General features: G+C 40.2%; 2 protein-coding genes across 2 annotated transcripts; one reads left to right on the top strand and one right to left on the bottom strand.

Annotated features, from left to right (window-relative positions):
- The first annotated feature begins 1,230 nt into the window (after window positions 1-1,230).
- Window positions 1,231-9,351, top strand: atg4b (autophagy related 4B, cysteine peptidase). Its single transcript, XM_078259395.1, has 13 exons — window positions 1,231-1,334; window positions 3,100-3,201; window positions 3,335-3,406; window positions 4,515-4,613; window positions 4,820-4,921; window positions 5,023-5,095; window positions 6,039-6,118; window positions 6,927-7,114; window positions 8,299-8,377; window positions 8,512-8,657; window positions 8,802-8,858; window positions 8,975-9,068; window positions 9,177-9,351. Exons 1-13 carry the CDS (start codon window positions 1,325-1,327, stop codon window positions 9,248-9,250), a joined length of 1,176 nt encoding a protein of 391 aa, XP_078115521.1. The 5' UTR covers window positions 1,231-1,324; the 3' UTR covers window positions 9,251-9,351.
- Window positions 9,352-9,757: 406 nt separating this feature from the next.
- dtymk (deoxythymidylate kinase (thymidylate kinase)) lies at window positions 9,758-13,807 on the bottom strand. Its single transcript, XM_078259396.1, has 5 exons — window positions 13,561-13,807; window positions 13,289-13,397; window positions 10,518-10,608; window positions 10,232-10,429; window positions 9,758-10,151 (listed from the first exon to the last, which is right to left on the bottom strand). Exons 1-5 carry the CDS (start codon window positions 13,688-13,690, stop codon window positions 10,041-10,043), a joined length of 639 nt encoding a protein of 212 aa, XP_078115522.1. The 5' UTR covers window positions 13,691-13,807; the 3' UTR covers window positions 9,758-10,040.
- Window positions 13,808-14,185: the final 378 nt, after the last annotated feature.

Below are 14,185 nucleotides of genomic sequence, written 5' to 3'. Positions count from 1 at the left end.
TGATTATTATTTTAATCATTTAACTGGCCTCAGTCGTAGCCACAGGGAGCTGGAACCTACCTTCATTCTCATCATTGAAAACAAAAAATGTTACTGTAACTGAAATACCATATATTATGAACAATTATTGGCTGGCTTTACTGTACTGTAAAAAAACGAGGCCATGGCACCAAATGAAAACGTTGATTTAACATTTATTCTTAAAGTTTTCCTGTCCAATACATCTGTGGTCTGACTTGTTTTATGTTGTTTTTGTGAAAACCTCACAAACTTTAATTTGATAATTATTTTAGAATGCAAACCTACTGATTTAATTCTAGTATAAGCGCTTTGCTTATTGTTTTTCCTCTGTGTGGGTTTGTGTTTACCTCTAATGTCAGCTACTGTGAATGATGTATTTACAGTCTACAAAGACTATGAGACGGCAGAAACATTGATGGCTATTTATTACCACCTAGTGGTTGAATCAGATTTAACCAGAAGAACTGTAAATGGCATGATGAAATGCCAATAAACAATTTTGACCTGCAGCAAAGTGCCAGGTGTGGATCTCAAACCACCCCTGTTCCATTTCAACTTTCCACTGGTCTCACTGTATGCAATTATTATTCTTTAATATATATAACTCTGGAATTTTGTTGTGGTGTTTTTTGGTTTTGAGAAATGTATAAGTGTCTGTTGAAGAGTTATTTTTATTTTGCTTGCCTTCCTCTATCCATTTCCTTCTCAGGAGAGCCCAGAACGTTTTGTAAATAGAAGTCATCTAACTTGTTCTAGCATCACTCAACTGCAGTGATTCTTCCTCTCAAAGGTTTTTAGTAGCTATCTTCCTTGAGACTTTTCAGTGCTGCCGTATGATCTCCTATATTTGCCCATTTCAAATCTTAGAGGCACTTACAGATGACCAAATTATATTTATTTACAAGTTTTTTTTTTCTTACCGATTTAGATTTTAAAAGATGACATCATTTTTGACTACCATGTAGAATTAGGCTTTTATTAACTGTCTAACTAAAGGCTCTAGAATTTGTTGAATGGAAGAAGAAGAAAAGTCGTAACTGCCTCATGGTCAGATAAGGGAGCAGCATGGATATCAAACCTCTTTAAATCTGTAACGTGAACGCACCATAAACTGTTTTCAACAACACGGAAACGTCAGCCACTACTGATTGGTTAGGGCAACGTGACCCCTCTCCCAGATCTTATTGGTTGTCGTAAAAAATGTCCCGCCTCTCTCCGAATTCCACAGCAGGACTCTCTTCCCATTGGCCCACCGGGTTGGAGTACAGAGAACAACAAACAAGATAGGGTGAAGACCGTCGGGATGGATGCAGGTAACGTTAAGCGAGATATTTTATAGTAAAATAACATTTCTTTCTTTCCCATAGCAAGCTAGTACTGCCATAACATAATCACAACAACGTCATATCATACCTGGAAACTATTTCCTTCTCTGCCATGACAGGATTGCCAACTCCAGCTGCCAATCCGACCCAGACCTTTGTAACGTTAGCCTCGGTGACGTTAGCCTGCTAAAATGATGACTAAAGCTAACTGCTAACTAACGTTAGCACGCTGTTATTGCTAAATGTGGGGGATTCCCCGCTTTGACAGCTGTCTGTACAGCCGTATAACTCACTGGACGGCCTCCAGATGTCATCTGTGTTAATGTCATGCGTTGTTGTTAAGTTTCACTCTTAATAATTTGCGTTCCGTCCGTCCTTGGTTTGGCTGTTTATGCTAACGTTATGTTACGCCCAAGATGAACATTCCAGTCGATGCACTGTCACCATCACATCAGTTATTCGGCTACTGTTAGCACCGGAATGCTATTAGCTATGAGATAGGTTAAGTTATATGATATGCAGCTTGCGTAGTGTAGCAACTTAATAGTATTCAGAGAATGCGAGCAGACTTAAGTTATTGCATTTCCTTCGACTGCAAATGCATCCCTTCATTCTTTATCGATGATGCTGTAAAATCTCAGCTTTCTATCCAAGCTAACTAACGTTAGTCAACTTTTCCTGTCTGTTGTTGGTTATGTGGAAAGCGTTATGAGTTGGCGAAAACCACAGAAACCGTTTATTGTTTTTACTTTACATCAATAGGGTAAATACATTTCCATTGAATACTAACAGGCACCAGTCAAGCCAAAATCAGATTTTCTTTTTTTTTTAAGAGCAAGTGTACCCTTTAATGGTGTCCATTACTGTTTTGCCCAATTCTGGCTTTGAGCCCAGTATTTCCAACTGCAGTGACAAGTCTGCAGACTGTTACTGTGATTGCTTTTTGCCATGACACTTTATTAAAAGCCTCCACCACTTATTTACGTAGCCTACTTATTATTACCATCTAATTACAAAAGTCAGATATCTTTTCAGATATTGATAAATGGGATATATCGTTGTTTGATTTTGTCCGTTTTTTCATGCATGTTGTCATTTCCCCTGATATTAAAGGGTGATTTTACACATTAAGTTCAGTTTACTTATCATGACAATCCCTCAGCTTGTGAAAACGGTTGTAAGATGTCATCTGTGGCCCTGGAGGAGCTTTTTGAAGTCTGATAAAATAACCCTAATTATGCCATATAGCTATGTCGTCAGGGTTATCTCGGCCTGTGCCAGAAAGCAGGGAGGGTCAGGGTACAAGAAAAATAACCCCGTCCAGCTGCATTATGGGAAATGTAGATTTTGTTTTTAGCTTTACCAATACTAAATTGCTGGAGTACCCCTTTAGATACAATTTAAATGTTTCCTAAATGTGTCAAGATTGTTTGTAAAGTCTTTATTTTACTATGAAATGCATTTGGTAGAAACTTGAAACTTAATACTCTATTTATCGCACAGAGAGACTCCTCCTTTACTTCTTCCCTAGCATATTCATCTACAGAACCAAGATGGATGTATATAGAACATCCTTCCTAGAAGTGACTAGAATTCTTCTGAAGCAACTAATGGGTACCACACCTTTACTCCCTGACAAATAGCCTCACTTTGAATAGCTGCAACAAGTGGTTAGTGGTCAACAACATGGCCGCTAGCTGTTTCTCTCCTGTAATTTCAAACACTTACAGTTGACTCTTGACCTCTTTTGCAGCAACCTTGACATACGACACACTTCGCTTTGGAGAGTTTGAAGATTTCCCTGAGACCTCAGAGCCTGTGTGGATCTTGGGGAAAGAATACAATGCACTCACAGGTAGGACTGTGGAATATAATGTGTACTGTATGTGAGACAGTGAGAAAGAAGTATTTAAGTTATAATGAATCATAGTAAGCACACTTTTCTCTGAGGCTGTATTGTAATATGGTGATTTCTGGTCTTCGTGTAGAGAGAGATGAGATTTTATCAGATGTCACTTCACGACTGTGGTTCACATACAGAAAGAACTTCCCACCAATTGGTAAGTGAAGCGATGTGTTTCAGTCTGGGATGCACCGCATCCAGGATTCGGCTTCAGATTCGGCCGAATATTGGGCTTTTTGACGGGCTTCGGTTTCTCCCGAACCTCCGATTTTTTTTTTCAACCGAACCCTACGCTTGCGCTACGCTGGTCGACGCAATGACGCCGCCGTTGATTACGGGAAGGTGTTTACGTAGGTGGACCGTTCAATGCAGTAGGCTGTGAGAAAGTGAAAATGGAACTAGTGAGCAGAAAAAGTGTTGTTTGGCAGGACTTTCAGTCAAAAGAAGGCCATTCAAGTCAAGCTTACATGTTCAATTTGCAATGCCGATTAGTCTCGTAGTGGCGAGGACCCTAAACAATACACAGCATTAGGGGTGTGCAAAAACATCGATTCACATTCAAATCGCGACTCAAGCTCTACCGATTCAAAATCGATTCATAGAATTCCAAAAATGATTCATATTTTTTCTATAAATAAAAATAAATAAATAATAATATATTTTTTTATTTTATTGTATGTCTACTGCAATCACATGGGAAAAGTAACTACATTTACATACTGTGAATTGTTTTTTTTAATCGAGAATCATTTTTGAATCGAAAATCGATTTGTGAATCAAATCTTGAGCCTAAAAATCGATATAGAATCGAATGGTGACATTTTCTGAACCGTGCACCCCTACACAACATCGCCGCTGTTAAAACATTTGCGTATGAAACATCTGAAAGAATACGAGTTGTGCATGAAGGAATCTACAGACAGCAGCCAAAATGCAGCAACTTCAGGTACGGCAAAGGAAGGACAGTCGCGGCTAAAAACGTGTGTTAACCAGACGACCACTACCAGCTTTGCTAGCCCTACACCGAACAAACAGTGGGCCTCAGATCACCCACGACCCAAAGCCATTCATGCAGCAATTGGGAAAATGATAGATAGGATTCGGTATTCGGTTTCGGCAGAATCTTAACCAGCGGGTTCGGTATTTGGCCGACCCCCAAAAATCTGGATTCGGTGCATCCCTAGTTTTAGTCGAGCTCCTCAACTAATCTTGGTTTTCACATCTAATTACAATAAGGGATCCCATGCATGATTCATGTGTTACAGGTGGGACAGGACCAACATCAGATACAGGATGGGGATGCATGTTACGGTGCGGCCAGATGATCCTAGGCGAGGCCTTGGTGTGTAGACATGTAGGCAGAGGTAAGACCAACTTTAAAAAAAAAAAATTAAAAAAAATGCACAAACAAAGAAAAAAAACATCTTCCTTGATTGTAGATAGATATAGATGTATGGAGATGAAACCCAGTTGTATCACTGTGTGGCACTAACGGCTCTTCTCCAGTGAGTAGACTGTACCAAACAGAGCTTGTTTGAAACAGACTTGATAACTGCCTAGTTGTTCTCAGACTGGAGATGGGCCAGAGGCCAGAAACAAAGAGAAGAGTACATCAGTATTCTCAACGCCTTCATTGACAAAAAAGACAGCTATTATTCCATCCATCAAATTGGTACGTAGCGAGTGTCAGACCTTTCCAATTTAAGGACTCCCTCAGGCCGCCCTGAAAGAGTTTGCATCACATTGTTTCTTTTTTGTTCCTAAATGCTGCAGCCCAAATGGGAGTTGGAGAGGGAAAGCCTATAGGCCAGTGGTATGGACCGAACACAGTTGCCCAGGTTTTAAAGTAAGTACTGTAGAGAAACTACTATCATCACATCCCCTTCACCATACCTAGAGATTGGCATGGGGTACTTTCCATAAGATCATCTCTTAATGCAAATCAAACCAGCTATTAGGCTAACTGAAATACAACCATGCCAATCTCTAGGTATGGTGAAGGCTATGTGATGATGTGGGGCTATTTTAATTCCAAAGACAAAGGGAACTTTATCAGGATGCAGAGTATCCTGGATCCATGAAATAACTGGCCTTTAAAAATACAAATCTGCCTGCCTCTATGGGAATTTAACATAGGGGTGTACTTACTTTATTGTATTATTACTGTATTTTAAGGAAGAACATTTATTTATTTACGATACGTTATTCATTCACAAAGCAAATTGGTGTCCTTAAAGGTTGGATTTTTCCTCATTTTTTTAATTAAGGCATTAAGATCAATTTCCAAAAGATGATTTTTTTTATTCCTCTTTTTAGTCAACTTTAGCATGGGTGTATTCACTTATGCTGAGCACTGTAGCTTATTTTCAGTTGTTTCCAGATTTTATATTTTAGGGCTGCAACTAGTGATTATTGTTATAATCAATTACTGTATTGATTATTTTTTTCAATTAATGTACAGATATTATGAAATAGCCCGTCACAAGTTCCCAGAGCCCAAGGTGACCTCTTCAAATTGCCAAGTTAAAGTCCAAAAATATTACACACACACACACACACACACACACACATACACATACACACACCGTGTGGCATTTAGTTGTTTGTATTGCATCATTTGTTTGCTTTTTCTTTCTTTTCCACTCTCATGTGTTCATCCATCCCAATGTCAAGCAACTCGCACAAAAAAAACCCAAACAAGATACTGTTCAAAACTATTTAAAGAAATGTCTTCCCAGTGTAGTAAGACACAAACGTGTGACTGTCTCAATGTGCTGTCTTGCTTTCAGGAAGCTGGCAGTGTTTGACACGTGGAGCAGATTAGTCGTACACGTGGCGATGGACAACACTGTGGTCATCGAGGAGATCAGTGAGTGCAGTGGTGTTTGTCTCTTATCATTCATTAACATAAGCAGTTTAAATGTCACTCTGGTACTTGTTCTCGAGGTTAAACTACTGGCTGTGCTGGCCAAGCTTTCATTAGGTGCATTGCTGTCCTAATTTGACTACAAACAGAAAGCTGAGTGGTCAGTATTTTACTGTAGAGCAGGTCTGTTTTAAAGTGCTCATTTTCAGGTTCATAATTGTATTTGGAGGTTATATCAGAATAGGTTCACATGGTTTAATTTTCAAAAAACACCAAATTTTTGTTGTACTGCACATTGCTGCAGCTCCTCTTTTCACCCTGTGTGTTGAGCTCTCCGTTTTAGCTACAGAGTGAGACATCACACTTCTGTTCCATCTTTGTTGGGTGTCGCACATGCGCAGTAGCTAGGTAAGGACTACTAGCCAGTCAGAAGCAGAGTATGAGGGCGTGCCACGCTAGCAGCTAGGTGAGCATTATAACGTTTGTCTCTGAAGTAAAGGCTGGACTACAACAGAGCTGTTTGGAGCAGTTTGTGAACAGTGTTTTCTGTTGGAGATGGTAAGTCCCTTTGGGGTGGATTTTGGGCTTTTTCACTTTGTAAACCTATAACATGCACCAAAAAGATATATAAAACAATAAAGGAAGGGCCAAAAAGCATAATATGAGCACTTTAATCCTTTTTCTGACTTGAGTCTACTACATGACCTAATGCTAATCCGGTACAGTGACGTTTTTCTTCTTCTTTTTTTTTTTTTGCAGCATAGACCATAGTCATTTTTCAGTCATTTTGTGATGCATTTTTTCACTGCAGAGCGTCTCTGTATGCCCTGGCTGGACGCTGCAGGAGCCTGTGGCGGAGCGGGCGAGCTCAACGGCTGCCTGGAGGGGGCGTGTGCCCTGGCCGAGGAGGAGACGGCTCTCTGGAAACCTCTGGTCCTGCTCATCCCCCTCAGGCTGGGCCTGAGTGATATAAATGAGGCCTACATCGAAACCCTCAAGGTGAAGTACTTCAGCGTGTGTTCCCATTGTGTTTATATATATATATATATATATATATATACATGTATGTTAAAACAATGACTTTCTCAATCTTAGGAGTTTTCTACGGTATATAATGGCATAGCATTATATCCTGAAATATGGTGTTGTCACTGGAAACTTGATATACAAAATGAGACGACTACATTTCCTGTTTGATATTTTTATGAATCAGATATCCCCAAACATACCTCTGTATTTACATATATGTACAGTAATACATGGTCACCTGCTCCATCTCTTCTGTCAATTCTAGTCAATATTAATTGGGTAAACTGAGCGACTAAAGAAACATTAACTTTGACATTATCCAAAGATTGTCGTTTTTAAGATGAGCTTTTTCTTTTTCTTTTTTAATTCCAGTGTTTTATAACTAATTGTTGTCATAGTTGCAACTGCAGTGTCACAATAGTAAGGTTATTTTAATAAAACTATACGAGGTCCTGATGTTCACTGTAATAGATTACCCATCTTAAGGAAGTTGTAAGGGTCCCTGCATGCTTTTTGCGCCAGTCTACATGCTCTCCCACATGGCGGCAAACCTCTGCAATTACTGTGGTTAGCATGCGAATATGCAAATATTCTTTTGTCCAGGGAACATAATCTCGTTATTATCTTCATCTGCTCCTCAATGGATGACGATTGAAACAATGATCTAGCACTGGCAATATGCAAAATCAACATCAAGATGTACGCTGGTTTAATGGTGGTATCGTGTGACGCCAAAAACAAGCGCCGTGAAGCAGAGACATTTTCGTGGTGGAGCGGCCCGCGCGCTGCACCGATCGCTTCTCTGTTTCTGAGAGTGTCAAGCCAAGTAGGTAATGGCATACAGAAAGGCCACAGCGCAGCCGCATATTGTACAAAATGACACAAATTTCAAAATAAAACACACAGGTTTATGGTGATTGGTCGACCTTGTGGGTGGCTTTCTGGTGTGCTGGCTGTAGATTTGCCCACGTTGTAAGTCCCGTAAGGAACTAAAACTCGCCACAAAGGGTAAACTTTGGAAAATGGTCGCAATGTCATTTATGTTGTTTGTACTAAATTGGCTAAAAGATTTATGAAAACAGGTAGCTAAATTACCACTGAGGCAAGGTCAGCTACAGCTGGGGTGAGATAAACCCTCTTGTCTCTTTCCACAGCAATGCTTCATGCTGCCTCAGTCCCTGGGTGTTATTGGGGGGAAACCCAACAGTGCCCATTACTTCATTGGTTATGTCGGTATGTCTAGTCTCTGTGTTTGTGAAATAAACACTCAGCTGTGCACTGCACACTTATGCTCACCATATCAATTCTACTTGCACCAAGAGAACAATCTAATTATTAACATGCTTCTTTTTTCTCTTTTTTTTCAGGAGAGGAACTCATCTATTTAGACCCACACACCACGCAGCCTGCAGTGGATCCATGTGAAGATGGCCAGGTCCCTGATGAGACGTACCATTGTCAGCACCCACCCTGCCGCATGCACATCTGTGAATTGGACCCATCCATCGCAGCGGTAGGAATGCTAGAGAGGGTTTTATAGCACAGGGCTTTTGTATCGCAAACTGAAGCCCGTTTGTTAAATGTGAATGTGAGCGGGCTGAAAACCGTTTACAGTAACGGATGTTCTGTAGCTTATTTGTTTTCTGGTGTCCACCAGGGTTTCTTCTGCAGAACAGAGGACGAGTTTGACGACTGGTGTATGCGCATAAGAAGGGTACGTTTCTGTGAACACTGCTCTTTTGTTGCGCCCTTGACTCGTCAGTTAAATAAAGCATCACTTTCTTGTTAGAGGAGTTGGTACATTTCAAAATGATGGTCCTTCTCTTCCAGCTGTCCTGCAACAGAGGGGGCCTTCCCATGTTTGAACTAGTAGACAGTCAGCCCTCACACATGGTCAGCGTGGATGCCCTTAATCTTACTCCTGGTAACTGTATAATTCAAGCAAAATATATTCCAAAAACATCAGTTAATAAAAATGAATTTTAATGCGCTTTTTTCTTTTCTTTTTTACGCGTTGACCCTTACTTCGCAGATTTCTCAGACTCGGACAGGTTGGAGCGGTTCTTTGATTCGGAAGATGAAGAGTTTGAGATCCTTTCCCTCTGAGGACCTTATGAACAATGATTTTGCTGTTCTCGACAGTTTGGGAGAGGTTCTCTGTCTCTTCTCTGTATCTGAAGGGAAGCCTGAGGGGATGAACATTAACTGGAGACTTCTTGAGCCAGTCCAGCTCCAATGGTGTAGTCAGTGTGTCACACAGCGTTCTTCTCAACAATGCTCTCTGTCTCCTACATTGAGACTGCCTGGTGGAAGCTGTAGCAGGAGCTCAGGATAAATTATGTATGCACATCTTCACATACATGTGTTTCCATTTGAGTCTTAACACTTTAAATGTTTATTCTGAAGTGATATGGTGCCTTTCCCTGACTCCATAAGTAAAATTGCCATAACATTTTTATGTTGTATAGAAACACAATGAAAACACAATTCATGATGCCCATGGCTTATGCGGTTTGTCACCAATAACTCAAGTCTGTAACAGCCTGTAATGAAACCAAATTAAATCAAATCTGCAGACAAGTTGCATTAATTGTTCATGCAAAGTATCCTTGCCAAGTTTGAATTTGAAGAGTATTTATTTAATCAACACGGTATACAGACAGGTGAAAGATCAATACACATGTATGAGGATAAAAAAAACAAATAAAGTCAGAATCTGATATTTGACAATTGTACATTTCTCTTCAATTTCAAGACGATATAGTATTATATTTGAAACAGCCAGGGCATTTCTCTTCCGCTTACAAAAAAAAAGTGTGTAGAAGAGTCATTTAGTTAGTGAACCAACTGACTGTCTTGGTCTCAAACAAGCAGTTTTGCCGAGACTGGTTCGGCTTCACTTCCACAGCTCTCCAAGTTGCTGGTTCTCAGCTGTGTTGATAGTGTTAAGGCTCTGGGTCCTGATGTTCTCGTGCACATCCTCAACACTCTGGGAAGCATCAATAACCTAGAGCAGACAATTTAGATTACAAGATGTTTAATACTATTGATTTAAATAACACCTGGGAATAAATGTACAATCCATACCTGCCAGTTGACTGAAGGATCCTTCATCAGCTGTTCAAATTTCTGGTGAACTGCTTTTTGGAAAACATTGGTCTCATATCTCTCTTCTCCAAACTGACCTCTGAGAGCAGCCTCAGCTGGACTGAGCTGTAGAAACATAACAAGGTCCGGCTTTGGCAGTCCCACGTCAGGTTTCATGCACCAGTCCAGACAGAAACCCTGAAGGAGATGAACATGTCAAACTATCCGTTTCTCCTCTTAGACACAGAATAATAATGTCTGATGGATGCAGAGTAGAAGGACTCACGGGCTTTGCACTGGTGAAAGCGACTCCAGAGAAGGCGTACCTATCTATAACCAGAGTGGTGCCTTGCTCCAGCTTCTTCTTTATTAGAGGCCTGTGGTCACAATTATTTCATTATGCTGCATAAGATGTAGGTTATAAAGAACACTGGCTTGAGTCGAAGCTAATGACAAAAGACTATGCGTTTTTGTTTTTTTTAGATTGGAGTTTGCATCAACGCTAATATAGTCAACTTCAGAAATGGAAAGAAAAGTAAATTTACTCAAAGTGCTAAAGCTGTTGATATCCTATATTTTTGTGATTGTCAACAAATCCCATGAAAAGACCGAAATCAACTGCGTCTTTCAATCTGTCTCTCAGTACTTTGACTTCCCTACCCTGTCTGTGGCTTGAAGCCCCAATCCCATTGGGTTAGGGTTACAGTTAAAGAAATGCAATGAACCCGGAGCATGTTTTTCTCCCATCCCGGAATGCTGTGTGGACTAGCCAGACCCTCCTCCGCAGCCCTGTGGAGGCTGGTCAGGCAAAGCGAGACTACATCAAATATAACGTCAAAAGATAAAATTCTCTAAGGAAAAATCTTCTGCTTCCTTTTAACTGGCTAACGTACTTCTCACTGCAAACCTTTGCCCGGGAAGATGTAAACATAGGCTCTTTCAGTCTGCATGCGTAAATCGTTTCGACTGATTTTGTAGAGAATCAGACCCAGGAATAGGCATGAAGAATAACTACATAGTAAATCTTCTTGCTGATGGTCTTGTTTGCTTGTGTAGGTCATATACAGGCATACATATTAAAAGAGAAATTGCCTCCAAATAAACTTCAGTGATGTGTTTATGGTAATAAGGAAAATGTCACCCAGTGCAACAATGGCTCATTGATGAGTTGTTTTTTTTTTTACAATAATGCACCTCTGTGGCACAGAAACAATACGTGTTAGTAGTAGAATATATTTGTTGGTGGTTTTGGTCTTTTTATGGAATATGTTGACAATATGAAAAATATAACATATCACCTGACATTAGTGACATCTGGCTACAACATTAAAAGGGTCAGTTCACCCATCACTCAACCCTAACCATGTGTAGACTACAACAGCACCCAATATGGCGTGGATGGTTTTTTTTGTTTAGTTTTTTTAATTAAAGTTGAGTAGAGATAGTTAGGTTTTTTGTTTTTAAAAAACTGTAATGTCTCTGTCCAGAAAAAAATATTCCAGCTACTGAAGATAAAACAGACTTCCTGGTCAACACTTTTGAACAGATGATTTTTTTTTCTTCAGTTCACATGTATAGTGCCAATGAAGTCTGTAGATTATCCAGAAAAGTGGTTTAAAATTCAACTATTCAATGCTCTAATAGTCTGAAGTCAACCTTTACAAACAGAGTCTTCGTCAAAACTTTAATGGAAATGTGAACTGACCCTTTAAAGTTGTGCCAACAGCTGATTGTGTCCTTCTTTATGGTGAGTACTTAGCCCATTTTTATTTATTTTTTGCAATACATTTTTTATTTTTTTTTTATTAGCACCTTCATACATACAAAACAATCTCCACATACTTAGCCCATATTGAAGACCTTTTTCTATAGCTTACATTTGGACTTGTCATAGCAGGAAATACGCCAGTAAGCTATTACGGTGAGCCAGGACGCTAAGTGGAATGCAGCCATCATTAATGTTATTAAATACACCTGTGCTTTTGCTGCTATGATGTGTCAAAATGTCTGCCGTGGAAAGGGTCATTTAAAGGTGCAGTAGGTAAGACTTCTAAAACTAACTTTCTGTCATATTTGCTGAAACTGACCCTATGTTTCAGTAGAACTACATGAAGCAGGTCATTTAAAAAAAATAAATCTGACTCCTCTGACACCACCTACAGCCTGTAGTGTGATTTGCAAAAATCCACCTCTCCCTGTTCCGATACACCAATCAAGACCAGGGGGGGTGTCTAACTGTGTGTCAATCACTGCTCATGCACACGCATTCATTCTCCCTTGTGGGGGGAGGGGCTCAGTGTTGCCAACTTAGCGACTTTGTCGCTAGATTTAGCAACTTTTCAGACCCCCTTAGCGACTTTTTTTCAAAAAAGCGACTAGCGACAAATCTGGCGACTTTTCTACAGAAAGTCGCCAGATTTGTCCAGTATTGTCAAGCGAGCACGCAAGGTATTTCTCTCCTGTAGCCGCCAAAACAATCTTCTGTTCTGTGACTGAGGAGCAGCCTCTCCCCTCTCTCCTCATGTGCAGCAGCTCTGCGCACAGTGGCAGTTAGAAGGGGCCGGTGTAGGTAGGAGAGACAGCAGGACGCAACGGGAGAAAGACTCCACTGAGCTGACCTGGACCTGGGCAAGCCAGCCTTCTTTGAGAATTCTTTATCGATCTTTTTCCCTCCCTTTGTAGTATTTGTTTTTTTTTACTTCAAAGATAGGCTACCTAAGTAATAATTATAAGGTAAAATAAATTCCTGTATTGAATTTGTGGCTAAAGAGTTCTATTTCTTTCTATCTACCTTGCTGACACAACCACTAAGCTTTATACAAATGATTGCGTAATGACGTCAAAATATGCAAATGAGCGTGTGACGTCATCTAGCGACTTTTGGAGTTGGCAACACTGGCTCCAGGCTGCAGCCATACAGTCTTGAGAAAGGGGGGGAGGAACTGAGAAGTTGATGTTCACATTTTTGGGCTAAGTCCTGAATCTTCCCAATCCTACCTACAGCACCTTTAACGTAAACTCTACTTTCACTTAAACACTATAAAGCAAGAGTCTTACACCAGTTCCCATCGGTTTGCAGAGAACAGCAGGTGCACTGTGTGGTCCTCCAAATCACTTTTCTTCTCAAGGTAGGCGCTTATCAGCTGTCCAATTGTCGTGGTCCTGTCTGACACCAAGAAACCACACCACGGCACATTACATTAATGTTACACAGTAGTGAAACGTTACACTTGCACTGCACAACTGCACAGGGACTGAAAGGAACAACCCAAACAACAATTAACGTTATGCTAACATTGAGCCCTTAACAAAAAATTAGCCTGCCTCACCAGGGAATCTCATCATCTCTGCAGGTCGACCGCTCTGTTGCAGCGCCTGAACTAGTTTCTTGCACTGAGTAGTTTTCCCGGCTTTATCCACTCCCTCCAGAACAATGAGCGCTCCTCTTTTACACGCCATTACTGTCTGCTGTTTACCAGCGCTGTCCTGTGGTTGAGGAACAAACGTCTTACTATAGTTAAGCTATAGCTACCATTTACCCGCCTTTCACTGAGGCAAATGTCAACACGGAAGTACGATGACGACGCGCTTCCGGTTTTGGTTGTAGTTTTGTTTTATTGAAATAAAAGAAAAAGGGAATTGTAGTCACACTTCTGCACAAAGTCCAGAATAATAACGTAAGTCGGGAACATTAAAAAAATTTGATTAAATTCATAATTATACAAACTCTTTTCACTTCATGTATTTCTATATTGTTTCCTTTTATAAGATTTGTTTGCACATTCCATTCACATTGTTTAATACTCCTGATTTGATAAATGTAAAAAATCCACATGGTAAATAAATCCACAATGCACAAGCATTACATCACTGAATTTACAAAAAGGGAGCTGCCAGTATTGATATCAATGAAAGGTAGCTGAGTAACGTGTGTGTGTGTGTGTGTGTGTGTGT

This window comes from Sander vitreus, chromosome 9, assembly GCF_031162955.1.
Source record: "Sander vitreus isolate 19-12246 chromosome 9, sanVit1, whole genome shotgun sequence".
NCBI classification, from domain to species: Eukaryota; Metazoa; Chordata; class Actinopteri; order Perciformes; family Percidae; genus Sander; species Sander vitreus.
The sequence above is the reverse complement of the archived record's forward strand: the minus strand, read 5'-3'. Positions and strand labels throughout refer to the sequence as shown.